This window comes from Achroia grisella, unplaced genomic scaffold, assembly GCF_030625045.1.
Source record: "Achroia grisella isolate CSIRO2021 unplaced genomic scaffold, CSIRO_AGI_Agris_v1 utg478, whole genome shotgun sequence".
Taxonomy (NCBI): domain Eukaryota; kingdom Metazoa; phylum Arthropoda; class Insecta; order Lepidoptera; family Pyralidae; genus Achroia; species Achroia grisella.
The window spans coordinates 4,254,227-4,275,922 of record NW_026712882.1 but is presented as its reverse complement, the minus strand read 5'-3'; the positions used below and the strand labels follow the sequence as shown (position 1 = coordinate 4,275,922).

The 21,696-nt window shown below is 41.8% G+C and overlaps 1 protein-coding gene across 1 annotated transcript; it reads left to right on the top strand.

Annotated features, from left to right (window-relative positions):
* The first annotated feature begins 11,136 nt into the window (after positions 1-11,136).
* LOC131845604 (fatty acid synthase-like) lies at positions 11,137-21,095 on the top strand. Its single transcript, XM_059194679.1, has 16 exons — positions 11,137-11,314; positions 11,680-12,446; positions 12,653-12,883; positions 12,978-13,304; positions 13,715-14,024; positions 14,572-14,765; positions 14,951-15,179; positions 15,377-15,602; positions 16,557-16,812; positions 16,893-17,834; positions 17,977-18,591; positions 18,675-18,884; positions 18,962-19,516; positions 19,831-20,018; positions 20,478-20,620; positions 20,971-21,095. The coding sequence occupies exons 1-16, from the start codon at positions 11,137-11,139 to the stop codon at positions 21,093-21,095; spliced, it is 5,496 nt and encodes a 1,831-aa protein (XP_059050662.1).
* The last annotated feature ends 601 nt before the right edge of the window (positions 21,096-21,696 follow it).

Sequence of the window (21,696 nt, the reverse complement as noted above, 5' to 3'; positions counted from 1 at the left end):
ACATTTATAACATTAGTTTGATTGCTACAATAAGGGGTCCGCAAGGTTTGAGGTTTTGTTTGAAGTGGAACGCAGCAAAATCTATTTGGGAACCACTGATTTATACTAATATTGAAAAGCTGAAGAGTTTGTTTGTTTGAACGCGCTAATCTCAGGAACTACTGGTTCGAATTGAAAAATTATTTTTGTGTTGTATAGTCCATTCGTCGAGGAAGTCTTTAAGCTATATAACATTACGCTACGGCCAATAGGAGCGGAGCTGCAATGAAGAATATTGCAAAAGGTGGGGAAATGAAACGCAGACGAAGTTGCGCGGGTCAACTAGTCATCAATAAAAAGACTAACACTATATTTTTTTATATATTTATTTTATTTAATTCAGGCTACATGGCCCATATTATAAATAGCATAGAGACTAACTTACATAAGAAATAATAATAAAATATAAATTCAAATTGTCTCTATGGTCACGGCACTGACGACAGCAATCTACCACGGTAGCGCCGATACACCACATCCTTCGGCCAGTAGTCCTCCTTCATGAAGGTGGGCAGCATGTTAGTAGGGACCCGGGCCACGAACGCGTTGAAGCTCGCATTGTGACTCGTTTCCAGCGGCATCACCCTCAATGTCAGGTTACTTCTGGTCCGGGTATAGTGGACAATGTCCTGTTCCTTGGTGGCGTAGTGTGGGCGGGACAGGTACATTGCCGTGGTCGGTGGTGCAGCACGCAACAAAAAGTTGGGACCTGTCGGTGCTGTGCCACAATGGTTAAAGATGTACCTGGTAAGGGGCCGTCTAAGTATTACATAAGCAGATTTATTACAATTATTCACCCCCCAACCCCCTTGTCAGCAAAAGCATAGGTTTAAATTGGTTGTTATTGTAATATAATAGATTTAGTACTAGATGTCGCCGTGTGAATTATCCTGTGAACAAAATCTTTATACAACTTTTACGATAATTTCGCGGACCTGTAGTACCTATAGTTTATCCAAATAACTATTATATTATCTGTGGCAAAAGTAAGCAAAGCTCTTACCCCCTCCCTCCGTGATTACATAAACATTTCAATTAATGTATTTTTTTTAGCAAAGACAATGTGAGGGTTACCATTCGTGTAAAAAAGTGTGACGTAATCATAATCTGGACTCCCCTACCGCTTATGTAAAAAAAAAAAAGCAAACCAAAGACCCCCGTGCATAATGCTTACGTAATACTTGAATGGCCCCTAATGTAGAACTATAAAGTTGCCACTGATGGGTACAAACTATTACATAAACGGAACTCTCACGTATGATTTCAACTCCAACGGTCATGATTTTATTGCAAGAAAGCAAAGTTCAAGAACACAATGTTTTAGTTAAAATAATTCCAGTCTTCGGTGTGTTTGTTACTGGCATGTAGTAAATAATGAATAATACATACACGTAGGCATATTTGTGTGGGGAAACCTTAACATGCGTATATTTTGACATAGTGCATGACAAATTAGCTTGTGTTGACAGCAACTGGAAATGGGCGTCCGCAGAAGTTTGCAGTCAGCTATCTCTACTAATATTATAATGCGAAAGTAACTCTGTCTGTCTGTGTCGCTTTCACGCCAAAACTACTGCACCGATTTGAATAAAATTTGGTATACAGGTAGTCTAAACCCTGAGAAAGGACATAGGCTACTTTTTAGTGCGAAGAAAGGGTTGTAAGTGGTTGAAAGTGGAGATGAAACGTTCTATGGAAGTATCATTTTTAAAGCTAGAAGCTTGGAACTTATTTAATAAGCTTTTGACTATCAATATGACATTCAAAGTTTGTACGAATTTTACCCTTAAAGGGGTAAAAATAGGGATGAAATTAAAATTCCTTATTCGTCCTCTTTCCTTGTGAACGAAGTCGCGGGCACAGCTAGTAGTATAAAGTTACAAGTCTAGTATCTACACAGGGAACTAGATCTTTAATTTCTAAAAATATACGTACATTCACACACATACATAATTATACACCCCCTCCGATAGATCCCCCGTCCAATTCAAACGGGGGTCGAAATTACAACGGCCTGAACCGAGGTTCAAACTCCTAGCGGTGCCCTCAGACTAGTCGTACTCGTCAGGCGGGAGATGGCCTTCAGCGGCTCTATAAGTTCTTCTGGTTTTGTGCCATCTGCACTCGCCCCCTATCGTCCGGTGAAGCTGTAAAGGCCAGCTGCATTAGAGTAGTACGAAAAAAAGCAACAATTATTCTCACACTTTTTCCATATACAATCATATACCTACACAAGAATTCAGTCCTATCAACCTATGTTTTAACTGGCTGTACCCGCGACTTCGTCCGCGAGGAATTTAACTTTATGTTTCTAAAATAAAAGTAGCCTAAAGAACTAAAAATGATTTTGTTCGTCTTAATTTATTCGTTCCATTAGGTAGTGATAGGTTCAAACTAATACATTTATATCCTGCATCATCCCCTATTTTATCCCCATGGGGGTAGAATTAATCAAAATCCTTTCGTAGCGGATGTCTACGTCATAACATCTACCTGCATGCCAAATTTCAGCCCGATCTGTCCAGTGGTTTGGGCTGTGCGTTGATAGATCACTATGTCAGTCAGTCAAGTTTGAGTTATATATTTAGATTATAACAAGCATGTATTATACATATAAACATTCCTCCTCAATCACTCTATCTATTGATGGAAACTGCATTAAAATCCGTTGCGTAATTAAAAGATATAAGAGGACAGACAGCGACGTCGTTTTGTTTTATACTATGTAAATATAGTAGCTGGATCAACATCACATGCATTTGAGTATTTCGGTAATGTTGGTGTTAAACCAGCGTCTAATATTTTAACAACATGCGCAGGTGTCGATTGCAAATTGCTGTTCTGTGTGGATGTATCTCCTCGCCATTGTGTCTACACATCTTCAACTTATTGGAAGCGGTTATTCTGTTGTAGTATCCTTACGGCATTGGTCGTCGTTGTTTATTAGGTATTTATTATTGTTAATTATTAGTATAGAGCAGAGGTTCCCAGAGTTTTTCGTATCGTAGATCCCTTGCCATATTTTTCGGTTTTGGGTAGTTGGATTTTGACCCCCCAATCTTACCTGGTATTGATTTTTTGTAAATTCTGAACTGTAGTAAAGTTTAGTGTTAAAAACAACAAGATGACCGCAGTCGTAGACCCCTTGCAGTTTGTCATAGACCCCTGGGGGTCGATATACCACTGGTATAGAGGAAACGTTGTGGCAGTAGAATGTTTACAAAAACGCCGCATGAATGTTACCTGTTAGTACCTACTGGATAATAAGTTAGTTTTCGTCGTTGGATTGCGATTACAATACAGCCTAGGGTCATAACGAACATCGTCACAGCGTGTCACGAAGGAAAACGTAAAACAGTGACGCGTTAGAATAAAATTGATCAGTCGCAGATGGCGTAGCAAAGAGTTATCGTAGTCCCGCGCTGCCTCCGCGAGTGAGAGTGTACTATCACGACAAACAAACATAAAGGGAGTGTCACTACTACAAATAATACATTATTTCTATCTAGAACTGAGTCACTTCAAAAGTCTGAGTTCACTAACTTTAGGTGAGTCTAAATCATTATTATTTAAATATATTTTACACAAAATTCTCAACATAATCATCACTGTGATATCGAAAATATTTTGACTCTGGATTAGTGCTAGTTGGTAGTATGTATTCACACATTTTAACTTAAAAATGTAAAGTTACAACTAAATGATTTAAAAGAGCTACACGCAAGTTTCATTCTCGTTCTTCTTGTGATAAGACAGCTTTCCAAATGAGTGATAAATTAAAAAAAAATAAGATACAAAAGCGTTTCAAAGTAAGTTTATTTGAATAAATGATTTTCCATTCTATTCTATAGTAAAAAATGTGTAACAATGTTCTTTCTTCATCAAGATTTACTGAACGGTTATCAATGAAATTTGGCACAGAAATAGGCCATATTCTGGATTTCTTAGTAATAAATTGTACTGTAGCAATACTGTAATATATTATGGATGATACTGAAACGGTGCACCTGCCTGCGCTAACGGTTTACGCTGGCAGGGCACCAGTGGAGGATGATAAGACGAGCATGAAATCAGCTCAGTTAGGCCATTGTGGTCAATTCACCATGAATTTATCACGATGGTTTCCAGGGAGAATCACATGAGGTCAACCTGACATCGTACCTTGCTATTAGGTGTTATTAGTCCACATTACTGACAATCCCCTTCCACACCAATACTGTAAAATCATTGAAGCAAGATGATTATTATATGTCATTATGGTCATAATAAAGTGGAAGCGATGAGAGATCCTGTTTTATTAAGTAATTGTTATGCAATACAAGATATTGTAAACCTTATTACTGATGCTGCAGTCTTGAGAGTCAAGCCAGTTTTAGTTTACCCCCGGTACACTGCTATGTTAATGCTAAAAGCGCATCGACAGATTTATAAATTTGTAATAATTTGGATGTACTTAATGCTGTTTGTATTTAATTAGGTTGCCTCTTACTAATATTATAAACACGAAAATTTGTGATTTTGGATGTATGGATGTAAGGATGTTTGTTACTCCTTCACGCAAAAACTATTAAACGGATTTTATTGAGACTTTACAATAATAATAATAATCATTTATTCAGCATCATAGTGCAGAGTAAAAAAGAAAACTTAAAAACTAAAATTTCGCTATGAGCTGAAAGAGTCTCCACCCAGCTGGTGCCGCAGCGTGTCACTACAGCGCTGATTTTCAGTGGAGCCACTTGAAAAAAGAAATAGCATTCGTGATGAATTTAAATATATAAAATGAAGAACGAGTTAAATGGATGAATTATAAGTATGTGTGACAAATAGAAGAAAAATATATAAGGATAAAAAAGTGTTGATAGAAAGACTTTTGTGTAATGTAATATAGTTTGAATACAATATAAGTAACATATTTATTTATATATTTAATATATCTATATACATATATATAACTCAAAGGTGACTGACATAGTGATCTATCAACGCACAGCCCATATCACTGTACGGATCGGACTGAAATTTGGCATGCAGACTCGACCCATTGGCTTTGCGGCTTGATATTGCATCTCTGTGCATTTTCTACCGCATATATCACGGGGAGTGTTCTGAGGAATTGTTCGGATTAATACCAGCTGCTGAGTTTCACCACCGTACCACCCGCCAGAAACTGAATACCATTCTGATCATCTGGATGAATGGCGGTCTTCTACAGTGCGATTTTCTAGAAACTTTTTGCCTCGCACAACCACATTGTGGAATTACCTTCCCGCAATGGTATTTCCGAACCGATACGATATTGAAACCTTCAAGAAAAGAGCTTATTCCTTTTTAAAAGGCCGACAACGTACTTGCAATTCCCCTGGTGTTGCGGGTGCTCATGGGCGGCGGTAATCACTTACCATCAGGTGAGCCGCAAGCTAGTTTTTCCCCATTGTTATAAAAAAAAATGTTATGACGTAGACATCCGCTAAGACAGGATTTTGATAAATTCGACCCCTAAGGCGTATAAGGCGAAACTGAATAGTATTTTGAAGCGGGGGTGGTAAATTGTTCCAGCATTCATCAATAATATAGCTTATACATCAGAATTATATAGGCTATAAATTTCAGACGGGTTTACTGAACGGATTTTAATGTAACTTTATAGTAATGTAGCTTATATACCAGAATAACATATAGTCTATAAATTTTTCGCGGGTGAAATCGGGGGCATATTTAGTAACATATAATGATATATTCAATAACTTACAGTAAGCAATACGAGTTCAATATGAAATTATCGAAAAATATAAAGTTCTGAAAATTGTCTCTATATTTAAGACAAAAATTAAAGTAAGACTGATGACCGAAAATGAGGAGCGAACGATTAAAAAAAAAATGGTTTCTGATCAATAATATAAAAGTGAACCTTGACGGTGTGACTTGACCATGTCCATCTGTCCATGCTCTCTTTCTCTCACACATTCTATCACAAAGTCATAATTTCTATCTACATGACATTAAGATTTAGCGGCCCCACTGCTCTAGCGGTATAGCAAACGCCTTAATTTCGATGGTCACTGGTTCGTTTTTTTTCATTCCTTTCTCGATGCAAACATTCATGAATATGTTTTTTTGTACTGGTCTGGTAGTTTTCTATGTATTTACAAAAAAACAAATGTGTAGTACTTGTTTAGTACCCATAATATAAGTTTATTGCTTGATATGGGACTAGATGGAGCTGTGTGACTGTACAGGGTGTCTTATAACGTATTCATTATAATTGCATTGACCTAACCATACTGAAAAATAACAATTTAAAAGATTTTTTTTACTATTTCTGCACGACGCTTTAAATTCTTGAAATAGTAGGACTGTTGGACTATTTTAAAAGGAAGGTAAGGACCATTAGCAAAAAGGATGGTTTCGTACGAAAGGATTTTATTACATTGAGTTGATTCCGCGAGTTAAGTCCGCTATATGTAAACACTAGCTTTTGCCCGCGGCTCTGCTCGCTTTAATTTATCCCCTTAAGGGTGGAATTTATCAAAATCCTTTCTTAGGGGATGCCTACGTCATAGTACCTTCATGTATGCAAAGTCTCAGACTAATCGGTTTAAAATTGACAAAGTTTCATACAAACTTTCATCCCCTATTTTATCCCTTTGGGGGTAGAATTAATCAAAATCCTTTCTTAGCATCCCTCATCACCCTACGTCATAACATCTACCTGCATGCCAAATTTCAGCCCGATCGGTCCAGTGGTCTGGGCTGTGCGTTGATAGATCACTATGTCAGTCACATTTGAGTTATATATATTTAGATTGTTTATGTGCATTGTAGTTAAATAAATAAATTACATTACAAAGACAATAAAACAAATTAGTAACGACCTCGGTGGTCTAGCGGTCTAGCACACCGCTTTACGGCCGATGGTCACGGGTTCGATTCCTCGCAAGGCACAAACATTTGTATTCATGAGTATGATTGTTTATATCGGTCTAGGTGTTTTCTATGTATAATATGTATGTATTTACAAAAAAAACTATGTATATGTATCAGTTATCTAGTACCCATAACACAAGCTTTAGCTAGCTTAACTTGGGTCTAGATGGCGCTGTGTAAATTGTTCTGAGATTATATTTACTAGCTGTGCCCGCGACTTCGTCCGCGTGTAATTTTATCTTATTTTTTTAAAATAAAAGTAACCTAAGTTACTCCTTATTGCATCAGCTACCTGCCAAAAAAGTCTCGTCAAAATCGGTTCAGCCATTTCAGAGATTACCCGGAACAAACAGACCGACAGACAGACAGACAAAAATTGTAAAAAATGTTATTTTGGTGTATCTACCCTATTTATATTTACATGCATGTAGTAAAAACGGTTATTTCAGTATTACAAACAGACACTTCAATTTTATTTAGAAATAGAAATAGAAATAGAAATAATCTTTATTCAAATAAACTCATTACAAGCACTTTTGAATAGTCATATTTTGATTCTACCACTCATTCGGAATGCAGATTCATCACAAGAAGAATGAGCAAGAAACTTGTGTGTTGCTCTTTTTAATAGATGTTTTTTTTTATATAAATAATTACAGTATAACAAGTAAGAGGCATGCGATAATCAACATAGAAGTCGCTACGCACTCATTATTAATGTAATCAGATAATATTGTCAGTGCTATAGATTTAAAGTTTTTCTATAAAAACATTATTATCGTTAACGAATTCTTCAATTTTATAGTAAGCTTTTTTGCAAAGGAACTGTTTTATTTGACATTTAAATCTTTTTTCTGGCAGATTTATAACAGACTCTGGTATTTTATTGTAAAACCTTACGCAATTGCCATAAAACGAATTACTAACTTTAGCCAAACGACATTTAGGTAAAATCAGTTTGTTATTGTTACGTTGTATTTATATGTATAGATTAAAAAAAGTAACAGTCATAAGGCTAGTCGTATGCCTAATATATATATAATAATGTAATAAATTCGTCTAAACAGAAATTGCGGGAACATAATAATTTATTTTTATTAAAATTTGATTATCGGATCATTATGCATTTATTTATATATAATATTTATTCTCCAATTTTATTTATATGTATACAGTATAATATATATGGTGCGCGAGTGTGACTCGAACTTCACCTATTTTTTTTATGGCGTATATTTGTAATGACATCTAGTTATTGGAAACTGTACATGAAATTTACTAGTAGCTGCTTGTTTAACAACTTGTAATACTTATGTAATGTGCTATCTGTTGTGAATAAATAAAACCTTTTTTTTGCTGCACACTTCTTCGAGCATTGAAGTTACCTACTGTAGACTACAGTGGACCCCCGGTAGTCCGACAATCATTTTGCAGGGCAGTGTCGGACTATCGAATTTGTCGGATTATAGAATACTGCCTAAGACCCCTTATAGTCCGAATTTTTTTACAAAAGAGTACCTTGTAATCCGACAAATTATAGATCCAATGATGATTCTTTATATTATATACATACAGTGGAACCCCGGTTATCCGACAAACGTTTTCCAGGGCAGTGTCGGACCATCGTATTTGTCGGATTATAGAGTGCTGCTTAAGGGTCCCCTGCTTATAGTCCGGAATTTTTTACAAAAGAGTATCTTGTAATCCGACAAATTACAGATCCAGTGATAAGATTCTATGTTATATATGTATGTATGTATATGCACTCTGAAGTATATTGTCAAAGTAATATTCAATAACAAATAATAGACAATGTCGGATTACAAGGGGGGCCGGATTAGACAGGGGCCGGATTACCGCAGGTCCACTGTATTTGCTTTTGCAATAGCATATACTGGTGGTCACTCTATTCTCCCAAATTTGAATTTAAATGAATCTATATTATTGTAAACATGTACAACATTTATTTGAAAAGAATACGAGCTGAGTTTCTTGTCAGTTCTTCTCATCTCGAAATCATTCCGAACTGACGGCAGATTTGACATATCATAAGAGTCTGTAATAGAGCTACATGAATAGAGATATTTTGAATTTGAATTTGTAAAAGTCACGAGGCTGTTCTCTATTATAACTCAATTAAAAATATTACGTTTACGCTAAGGAACATTATTACCAAAATAGATTTTGTTGAAAGTCTATGTGTATGTGTATTACTTTTTTGCTGCATTGTAAGGTTTAGCCCTGGTTTTCTAAACTAAATAAATTTAATCCGTAACATTAAATTTATTTAGTTTAGAAAACCAGGGCTAAACTATACTCGTATAATATGTTGACACGATTTGTAAAACAAACTAAGCTACTGCCAGACCTTCATAACTAACTAATCCTGTTTTAAGGCACATAACTTACAAGTTACGCAGGCGTGACAACTTAGGCTTCTGGAATGGCAATGCATAGTTATATAGCACCACAAACGTCACGTGATGTTTCGAGTGTGAGGTGCTATTCATATTGGTGACCTTTGCCATATACCATTTGTGTGTGATACCAAATGTATTTGTATTTTACTAGCTAGTCGCCCCGGCTTCGCACGGATGTACATGTATTATATATATAAACATTCTTCATGAATCACTCTATCTATTAAAAAAACTTTTATTTAAAAATCCGTTGCGTAGTTTTAAAGATTTAAATCATATATAGGGACAGACAGCGACAGCGACAGCGACTTTGTTTTACACTATGTAATGATTTAGAGCAATTTAGACAGTCTGTCGCATTGCTATAAATTTGTAAGGGACGGACGGAACCACGCGGCCGCCTCGATGATCGTGTATTTGCCGCCGTCCGTGATAGGCTAAGGACTTTGTTACTTCACTGAAACAAAACAATACATTTTTACTTATATTTTCACTGCGATATATGTTAGAGTCTGCGTGCGTATTGTACTATATAAAGGTCGCAGCGTTCAAGGTTCATTGTTCGTTATTTGTATCCGGTATATATGACGTTGGATGCCACGGAGTCCTACACTACCTATACTCAACAACTTTCCTTTCAAATCGCATTTTGACGGCATCTTGCGGGTTTAGTAGTACCGAACATTTTGATACTTAGGTAACGGAAATTCGACTAACAATAGAAAGATCTCTAAAAGTAACGAAAACAATGGTGTAATAGTGTTGACAGAAAAAAATCTTCACATTGTTACTGTTGTGTAACGTGTTTCGGCGACACTCATTATATATACTCCTAGCTACATTTTATATTATTTTACAATAAATTAACAATGTATTTAGGGTTGCCACCTTTTTTTTACAGTTAATTATAATAATTATATAAAATAATTACATTGGTTATAGGTAAGAAAAAAGTACGTAGTATAAAAATAAAGTACAGTTTGGTTTTCTTCATTAAAATTCTTCATTAAAAACATATTTTTAATTTCTTTTTGCAGTTTGTATCAAATTAGTATCTCTACAAAATAATTGCACAGCATTGTTACAGTCTTTATTTAAATTGATAAATTTCGCTTAATAAGAAGATACATACGATTAAACTTTTCAAGAATCAAATCATGCAAAAAATAAAGAATTACCGTGTACTTTATTATTCATATAAAGTATAGAGTACAATTACCTGAAATAATACTTTATTATAAAGTTCGAGTGGTAACCCTAGATGTATTCTTGATTTTTTTATTATTGAACGTACTTTCCTAATAAATAACAAAAATTCACAATGGGACGCAATGGTTAATTTTTATGAGCGAAGTGAAAAAACAATAACACGAAGAATGTGTTCATGTTTTTTATGTTAGTATATTAAGAGAATGATGGCCTTCTGCTCCGAATTATATTATAGATAATCATCTGATGATAACGAAATCAATAAAAAAAGTGTCAATTAAAAATTGTTAATCGTCCGATGATTTTTAATGATGCAATGCCTGTGGTTTGTCAAATGATCCATCAGCAGAACGTGTACGGCTGACCGCGCTTCTGAGTACCCAATCTGGGATACATTATTTCATCATTATTAAATATCAGGTGTGGCATTGGGACGGAAGACATATTGGTTCTCGGCTGATGGAATAGTCTACTTTCCTGGTATTGTCCCTTGAAGTTTAACTCTTTAGTGATACTATTAATACTAAATTGTTTAACAGATATGCCGACCGGTGGTTCGGCGGTGGTGAACGGGTTGAAGAGAGACAGTTCCGACACAGACTTGGTAATTTCAGGTCTCTCGGGCCGTCTGCCCGAGTCGGATACTATAGAAGAGTTCGCACAGAAGCTGTTCGATGGAGTGGACCTCGTCACAGCCGACGACAGACGTTGGACGCCCGGTATTTGAGACTTCTCTTTTATATATTTGAATTGTGAAGGACTTACCAATTTTGATATCTTTAAATATGAACGACTAGCATCCCTACGAACTCTACTGCAGGAGTATATTAAAGTTGTTTCCAGTGTTTATGATGTTAAAATGATTATAATCAGTTATAGAAAGAGTTGAGATAATAATTTGAGATTATAATCAGCGTACCTGGCATAATATTCTTACGCATTACAAAACAAATTTGTAAGCATCTGCCTGCTAAACTGCACATGAAACTTCTAGAGGTAGACTAAGAGATGTCTAAAGTTCTAGTTGTTAACGTTAAGGTAATTATTTCCTGAATTACCATTGGCTAATTAATTATATCTACAGGTCTCCATGGACTACCAGAACGAAATGGAAAAATCAAAAGTTTGGCACATTTCGACGCCACTTTTTTTGGCGTCCACGCAAAACAAGCACACGTCATGGATCCACAGCAGAGGTTACTGCTCGAGGTGACGTATGAGGCGATCGTGGACGCCGGCCTGAACCCGACCGAGCTGCGAGGCACACGCACCGGTGTTTTTGTTGGCGTCTCCAACTCCGAAACCGATGAAATATGGACACTCGAACCAGATAAGGTCGACGGATACGGCATCATTGGCTGTTGGCGCACTATGTTCGCTAACCGAATATCCTACACGTTCGACTTAAAAGGACCCTCTTACGCCATCGACACAGCATGCTCGAGTTCTCTGTTCGCACTCGCTCAAGCTGTGGGAGCAATAAGAGCGGGACATTGCGATGCTGCAGTCGTGGCTGGTGCCAACGTCTGTCTCAAACCTGGAACATCTCTCAACTTCCACCGACTGAGCATGCTGTCGCCGGAGGGCCGGTGCGCCGCGTTCGACGCGGAGGGCCGCGGGTACGTGCGCTCGGAGGCCACCGTGGTGGTGCTGCTGCAGAAGCGCGGCCACGCGCGGCGCGTGTACGCCACGGTGCGCGGCGCGCGCATGAACACCGACGGCCACAAGGAGCAGGGCATCACCTACCCCGCCGGAGAGATGCAGCGGCAGCTCGCCGCCGAGACGTTCCGGGAGGCGGGACTCAGGCCGCAGGACGTCGCGTATGTCGAGGCTCATGGCACAGGTACAAAAGTAAGTAATTATTGAGAAGAATTATTCAGAAAGTTTTTATAATTTCATTTTTTTATTTTATACATATACAATCTAATTATAATTAGTACGGTGTCCTCGGACGAACCGCGATAAAATCGGATTAGTATATGTATATGTTCGTGAATAACAAGGACTCAGAAATAGCCTTTTGATTGGTAATAAGTACGAAACAATTTGTATTGCAGGCGGGTGATCCACAGGAGGTTAATGCTGTGACTGAACTATTTTGTAAGAATCGGAAAACTCCGCTGTTGCTGGGTTCCGTGAAGTCTAACATGGGCCACGCCGAAGCTGCGTCAGGCCTGTGTTCTATAGCTAAGGTATTGGTCGCCATGGAGAAGGGCGTCATACCTGGAAATTTGCATTACAACATACCCAATCCTGATATTCCTAGCCTGGCTGACGGAAGAATCAAGGTAAATCATATTTTTAGTCAATTTAAGGAATTATTCTGAAATATATTATATTATCCAATATTTTTCTAATCTGTCTTTTTATAATCTGTGGTAGGTGGTGGACCGCAACACACCGTGGGAGGGCGGGCTGGTGGCGGTGAACTCGTTCGGGTTCGGCGGCGCGAACGCGCACGTGATCCTGGAGTCGGAGCGCGCGCACGGCAAGCGTGAGAGTGCACGCGCGCCGTACGCGCTGCCGCGGCTGGTGGTCGCGTCGGGCCGCACCGAGCCCGCCGTGCGCGCGCTGCTCGAGCACGCCGCCGAGCACGCCTCCAACGCCGACCTGCACGCGCTGCTCGACGCCGTGCACGCACGCGCCATCCCCGGCCACTCGCATCGCGGCTACGCCGTGCTCGCTGACCCCCCGGTGCAGGAGATCCTCGTGAGTTTTTAATCGCGTCCAAATGTTTGTTGAAATGTATGGGACACAGTTACTTCGATTGCGAACTGAAATCCTTGGCGGTCTTTGAAACTCGTATATGACCTCTCGTGGGCCTGACAAGTGGCGCTTAAGCCCGATAATGACGACACAGCGCCTGAACAATAATGTCTGCATGAATTGACCAATAGCTTACCCCAGCTAATAAGATTATGGGTCCCAACAAGGTGGGGATGTGAGATTTAGAACAGCTCCCTTCCCCTAACAACTTCTCCCCTGTGTATAGAAAGGTACTCCCTTGGAGAGATCCCTGATCAGATCACGTCGGGGTCACCTCTGTTGTGGCGTTACTGTGACCCATAAAATGTGTTGATAAAACTGAAAAATTGATAAAACATAACATTTGCTTACAGCAATTAGACAGCAGCGAGCCGCGACCGATCTGGTTCGTCTTTTCGGGCATGGGCTCGCAGTGGGCAGGCTGCGGGTGCAAGCTGATGGGTCTGCCGACTTTCGCAGCCACCATAGAGCGCGCAGCCGCGGCACTGCGCCCGCACAGCGTCGACCTGCTCTATATACTAACGGAGGCGCCGGAGTCTGCATTTGAGGACGTTGTTTATTCATTCGTATCCATCACGGCCGTGCAAGTGGCGCTTGTAGATGTGCTGAGGGAGATTGGCATTCGACCTGATGGCATTATTGGACACTCTGCCGGGGAACTTGGTTAGTTAGATGCATACACATCTTATTTCTATATCAACTTTATTTCAAGCATTCGACTTCTATTAAGCAACTAGAAACATTATTATAGATAAGTACATAACTATGTAGAGACAACAAATAATCTTTCCAAATCGATTTGGTAGTTAAAAGCAAACACAAAGCACAAGTTGGAAAGATTACCTGATCACTGTCAGCGACGGTATAGTACATTGAGAACATCGGAAATTACGCAGATTTAATGACTGTCCTCGTATTCAAACGATTAAAAATTGGGTTCATAAGTTCGAGGAGACTAATTCATACGTATGTATTGCGAAAATTTTAATCAACGTTTACAAGTATGCCATACAGCGAAATAGTGCTCTATTGGCTGAAGTGATTTTTTAAAAACAATTCCCGTTTTATGTAGATTACACCAATATATTTTTTTTTAACTGTACATACTTTTCGTTTTTTTTTAGTTCATAGGACTTGTGAGACTTTTTTTATTATACGAATTTGTAATAATTATCTTTGGAAATGTATTATTTTTTACATAAACATTTAGGTTGCGCGTACGCAGACGAGACACTGACGGTGGAACAGGCGGTATTGTTGGCGTACTGGCGCGGACGCAGCATCGTAGACGCTGTTCTGCCGCCGGGCGCGATGGCCGCCGTCGGCCTCACGTGGCAGCAGTGCGTCGAGCGCTGTCCGCCCGACGTCGTGCCGGCCTGCCACAACGCCGCGGACAGTGTCACCGTACGTATCCTATTTAATTGTGGCTTATTTCCAAGTTAGTGCAGCTATTATTGCCCTAATGATATTCATTTTTTTTCTGTGGGGAATCCACTCATTATGGAATCCGTCATGCATCAAAACTTTCCATGTTCCTAACTGGTGATATTTTGCCATTCGTATATTTTAAAGTTTTGTTATTATTTTAGGTGTCCGGCCCCGTGCCATCAATTGAGAGGTTCGTGGCAGAACTGAACGCGGACGGTGTGTTCGCGCGGCGTATCAATAGCAGCGGTATGGCATTCCACAGCAAGTATGTCACGGGGGCTGTGCCGCTGCTGCGCACGCGGTTCGGAGCCGTAATTCCTAATCCGAAACCAAGATCTGCGCGGTGGATCTCCACCTCTGTACCCAAGGACCAGTGGAACTCAGAGCTCGGTAAATATTTAAATTACTGATTTATAATACTTACCATGTCATAGTTTCATTAGTTCGCTTGCTTGTTTTAAATCGCTAGTTCAATTTTAATTTATAGAAATACTGTGTCTATAATAAAGTAGTTAAGATTTACAAGAAAACCATGCAAGATGAATGCCAGAAAAGGTATGTTTAATGAGCATATATTATGTTAACAGCGAAACTGAGCAGCGCGGAGTACCAAGTGAACAACTTGGTGTCGCCGGTGCTGTTCGCGGAGGCGCTGGCGGCGGTGCCGGCGCGCGCGCTGGTGGTGGAGGTGGCGCCGCACGCGCTGCTGCAGGCGGTGCTGAAGCGCGCGCTGCCCGCGGCCGCCGCGCACGTGGCTCTCGTTCGTCGCGACCACCCCGACACCCTGCTCTACTTGCTCTCCGCCATCGGCAAGTTAGTATAAAGGCGCGTTTCTACCAAAAATTTTAGCAATTTTAGAGTTGGCAGCACTTCTGAAATTCAAATAGTATCGTTTTCTTTCTATTGGATAAATATAGAATTTAAGAGAGGTCCATTTTGGTTATGACTCTTGTATAATCTTGCAAATTTTTCAATTTGCAATAGTATTGCAAATTGAAAAATTTCAAGCAACAGAGGAAGACTTTACACATAGATGTTTATGTGAGATATCTTCTGCCAGCAGTATATATTTTGATTAAAGCGTGATGTATATGGCATTGAGATTAGAAGGCACATAAAATATTTGAACAGGAAAGATGTTCAAGGATTTAAATATAATGTATCACCAAAATAGAAAAGAAAAAATATTATTGAAATGTTTGTTTCGGTGAAATCTTAATGTATGTCTTGGTTAATAAAATGGATCGTCCATACAGACCAGATGGACCAAGATTACACCCTTGAGGTACACACATTTGCATAAAAGGCTAATGTGCTATAACGTCGTTTATTTTTTGGCGACTACGACGAGCAAAAATGAGAATTATAATTTTGATTTGTTTGGATGTAAATTTTAATTGAAACTGCGTATCATAATGTGACAGATGAGGCATAATCGGAAGCGTTCGCTTATATTTAATGTTGTAGTTTCTTTAATTCCATGTGCATGGCATTAACATGTGTGAGTAGTTCAGAGACCTAAAAAAATATTGCTTGGAAGCGACGGTTTGGTTGTTGATGTAGTGATGTGTAGTTATCCTACTGATGATGATGATGATGATGAGGATGAGTGTTTGATGATGTCTCGTTCTTCTAAAATTCTAAATATTGAAATTATATCATGCTATATGTAACTATCTATAAAGTGCCGTATGCGCTGTTTGTTATAAATAATGTATCAACTCTTGTCAATAAACTCTTCATCACCGACGTAGTTGTAAACAACAGAATGTACGCGGCGGGAGCGCAACCAGCTGCTGGGCGGCTTTATCCCGCGGTTACGTGGCCCGTGTCGCGCGGCACGCCGGGGCTGGCCTCACATGTCCGCTGGGACCACTCCATCGAGTGGAATGTTGCACACTTCGGCACCGTATCGCGCTCAGGCGAGAACATCGTCGAAGTTGATCTGTCACGAGCTGAGGACGCCTACATAGCAGGACACGACATTGATGGTCGAGTACTTTTCCCTGCTACTGGATACATGGTAAGTGAACTTAGTGTAAATAGTTCTGTATGCTATTATTTGATTACATCCAATCTAATTTCCACTGTCATCATTTTCAGGTCCTCGTTTGGCGTACCGTAGCTAAACTTCACAACCAAAAACTCGAGGAGACCGCAGTTGTTTTTGAAGACTTAGAATTTAAACAGGCAACCATAATAACGAGAAACACTCCTGTTCGGTTTCTAATAAACATTTTAGATGGTACCGGTGACTTTGATGTATGTGAGGGAAGCAGTGTCGTTGTAACAGGTAAAGTGCGACTTGCAAAAGAACCGTCTGCCGACCGACTACAAACGCCATTTTTTGCAACTGCTGATGAACCAAACCTACTATCTCTAGACACTAACGACATATACAAAGAATTCCGTCTTCGGGGATACAATTATAGTGGCGTATTCCGTAGTATTCTTAGTTCTGATCCGAGAGGCACTAAAGGAGAACTTGCCTGGAATGACAGTTGGATCACCTTTACCGACGCAATGGTACAATTTGAAGTCATCGGCATGAAATCTCGTCAGTTATTTTTACCTACACGTATACAACGCGCTCTCTTTGACCCGATGGCTCATCGAGCAGTTAGAGACGGCGTTGGGAAGTTGTTGTTGCATCGTAATGGAAATATCAGAGCAGTGAACTGTGGTGGTTTTGAATTTCGAGGGATCAAGATGAATCTCGCACCTCGACGTATAAATATGCAGTCACAGCCAAAATTAGAAAGATATACTTTTGTGCCATATATTGAGAATGACATTAGTACCAAAAAACCATTGCTCACAAAGCATGAGGCTTTAACGGTCAGCTTGCAGTTAGTTTTAGAGAATGTATTTACGTTGAATTTAAGAATCACGGAGGCAGTGTTGGGTCGACCCGTGGAGGCGTTAATAACACCACAGGCTTTACAGATACTGGACAGCGAGCCGCAGGTACGCTTCGAAGCCAGTTTGGCTGCTGGCAGTATGTCTGCATACTATGCGGCGGCTCTTCAAGAACTCGATGTAAAGGTAAATTGTTAATTGTTTGGATACCATTCATAAAAGTAATCACGACTATTCTAAGGATTTATACAGATTTATTAGTAATGAAGTTATTCATCAGTTACTGTTCAAGATATATACTGACATACTATTTTATTAAATATTTCAGGTGACATCGAAGGACGCGAGCGAGTGCGCGCCGGACAGCGAGTGCCATCTGGTGGTGGCGGGCGGCGTGGCGTCGTCGCCTGACAGTGCGGAGGTGCTGGGCCGGCTGGCGGAGGCGCTGGCCGACGGCGGCATGGTGCTGGTGGAGGAGGCGCACGGCGCGCTGGGGGCGGCGGCGGCGGAGCGGGCCGGCCTCGAGGTGGTGTCGCGGCAGGCGACCGCCGACTGCGAGTACCTGGTGCTGCGGCGGCGCGTCCCGCCGCCGGCCGAGCACGTGGTGGTGGAGGTGGAGGACGAGCGCTCGTACGGCTGGGTGGAGCCGCTGCGCGCGGCGCTGAAGCGCGCCGAGAGCGCGGCCGCGGAGCTGCGCGTGTACGCGGTGTCGCGCGCGGCCGGCGGCGGCGTGCTGGGGCTGGGCACGTGCCTGCGCGCCGAGCCGGGCGGCCGCGCGCTGCGCGTCTTCTATCTGCCCGACTGCCGCGAGCCCTTCCAGCCCGCCGCGCCCCACTTCGCGGACCAGCTGCGCAAGGACCTGGCCGTCAACGTGCTGCGCGCCGGCGTCTGGGGCTCATACAGGCACCTGCTGCTCGGCGACGCTGCCGATGCGCGAATTCAGGTATCAGTCTTCACCTATACTCGGGAATGGATGCTCTAACAATTCTATGTATATTACATTATAATCTTATTATACTACAACAGGTGGAGCATGCATATGTCAATACTTTGACTCGCGGTGACCTATCGTCGCTCCGTTGGATCGAAAGTCCCCTGCGTTACGCCAGCGAGAAACAGTGGCCCGCGCATACGGACTTGTGCAGCGTCTACTACGCGCCACTGAACTTCCGCGACATTATGTTGGCTACTGGCAAGTTACCGCCCGACGCGTTGCCGGGAAATCTTGCTGGGCAGGTACACATTAGATGACCCCTCACATTTTACAAAATACCATATTTCCTTTACTTTAATTACGTCACGTTTCGGTGCAGGAGTGTATCCTGGGGCTGGAGTTCAGCGGGCGGTCGTCGCGGGGCGCGCGCGTGATGGGCATGGTGGCAGCGCGCGGGCTGGCGACCAGCGTGGTGGCCGACTCGGGGTTCCTGTGGGAGGTGCCCGCGGCGTGGTCGCTCGAGCAGGCGGCGACGGTGCCGGTGGCGTACGCGACGGCGTACTACGCGCTGGCGGTGCGCGGGCGCATGCGGCGCGGGGAGGCGGTGCTGGTGCACGCGGGCACCGGCGGCGTGGGGCAGGCCGCCATCGCGATCGCGCTGCACGCCGGCTGCACCGTGTTCGCGACGGTGGGCACGCCCGACAAGCGCGCCTTCCTGCGCGAGCGCTTCCCGCAGCTGCGGGACGACCACGTCGGCAGCTCGCGCGACACCTCCTTCGAGCAGCTGGTGTTGCAGCAGACCGACGGTCGCGGCGTCGATCTCATACTCAACTCGCTCGCCGCCGACATGCTGCTGGCTTCCGTGCGCTGTCTGGCCGAGGGCGGCCGCTTCCTTGAGATCGGCAAGCTAGACCTCTCCAATAATTCTTCTCTTGTTAGTATAATCAAGATTAATCCAAATATTTTAATAAAGTTTTTTAAACAAAAAAGTCTAAAACTGTTTAATTTATTTTTGTACTATGGTAATATAACCCTAAAACACGTATAGTGCGTTAGATTAATACGTGGTGCTCTTGTAGGAGTGTATACTCGGGCTCGAGTTCAGCGTGTTTTAATGTTAAAATATTCAGCTCTTTGCCATTCCAATTTCAAAAAAAAGACAAAGAATGCAAATTAAATAAAGTACATATTTCTAGTCAATGCATCGTGAAGTTGTCCATAATATATAATTCAATTCTTCATTGTTAGGGTATGTCAATCTTCCTGAAGAACACAACATTCCACGGCATCCTGCTGGACGCGCTGTTCGAGGCGTCGGCCGAGGACGCGGAGAAGGCGGCGGTGGTGCGCTGCATGACGGAGGGCATCGCCAGCGGCGCCGTCCGCCCGCTGCCCGCCACCGTCTACCACGACCACCAGCTCGAGCAGGCATTCCGGTACACGCGCATTCTTTAATTTCTCAGTTTTTAAATAATTGATGCAATTGATTTTGTCCCTATACGAGAATGATTAGACTACAACTAGCCCGTTGGCCAGACAAGCGGTTGAACTTAAGCTTTTATGTATTTCTTTTTATTCTTAGTCGATTCCTCAAGGCTGAAAGTACCACTAGCATTCTTTCTTCAGACCACTACTCTCCAGGTACATCTATTTTGTACCAAGTATATCGCTGACTGTATATTTCGATTGACGGCATCTCGAATCTCCATCGTGCTGTTGCACTACTTCTGTTCCTTCTTCGGTTCACGTGGTTTACATTATCCCAATTATCTGGTTCTCAATGTATTTTTTATTTACAGCCAAGGAGGAGAATTCTGCAATGTACAAACGTAGATTATGTACAATTACTAAAATTTCCATCCCAGATATCGATTGAAGTTTACGTTTATTTCCAGATATATGGCAACTGGAAAGCACGTCGGTAAAGTATTGTTACGTATACGAGAGGAAGAGGGTGCTGCGTCGCGACCTGCTCCTAAACTGATATCTGCCATCCCACGCACGTACCTGCACCCCACCAAGAGTTACGTATTAGTAGGTAAGTGGTATATATTTTTTATACCACGACGGTGGCAATCAAATATACGAGGCCCACCTGATGGAAAATGGTTACCGTAGCCTATGGATGCCTTAAATACCAGGAGTGTCACGAAAGCGTTGCTGAACCTTAAGTAATTTTAATATACCTTTCTTAAAAAGCCCGTGCTGCAATCAACACTCAAGTTTCCTGCTCGTTCTTCTTGTGATGAGACAGCTTTCCAAATGAACCGTAGATTAACAAAAGAACTATTCAAAAGTGCTAATTAAGTTTATTTAAATATAGGATTTTCTATTCTATTCTATTCTGTATTGAAGGTAGTCGATCTTAGTAAGTTATTTTCTGCACAGGTGGTCTCGGCGGCTTCGGACTCGAGCTGGCGCAGTGGCTGGTGGTGCGCGGCGCCACGCGGATCGTGCTGAACTCCCGCAGCGGCGTCCGCACCGGCTACCAGTCCATGTGCATCCGCAGGTAACGGGTGGTAACTGGTTGTACGGTACGTACAGCCGTCAGCATTTTACACCGCTCCGTGTCCATATAACGCCCACACATACCATTTTCCCTTCAGTACACCAAATACTCATAAGGAAGCATCAGTACCCAATCCATCATCGTGTACTTAATCATCATGGAAAGTAGCCCGGACTTATCATTAACACATCATAGCATCCAGATTGTGTGGGTCACAGCAGACTCATACAGTGGTGGAACATGGGTCGCACGGTTGACGGAGAGTTTTGAATCGTCTAGTGGTGTGCAGGTGGCGAGAGGCAGGCGTGATGGTAGCGGTGTCTCAGGCGGACGCGACCACTGCTGGCGGTGTCCGCGCGCTGCTGGACGAAGCTTCCACGCTGGGCCCAGTCGGCGGCGTGTTCAACCTGGCTGCTGTACTACGCGACGCCTTTCTTGAAAACCTCACACCAGAAGACTTCAAAACTGTTGCTAAAGCTAAAGTGGACGGTGAGTCAATGGTGCTGCCTATTTGTATATCAGTAGATATACAGGGTGTAATCGTTAAGTGTGCGCTGGCGATTAATTAGGAACTATCACAGATATCTAAAAACCAAACATCGTAA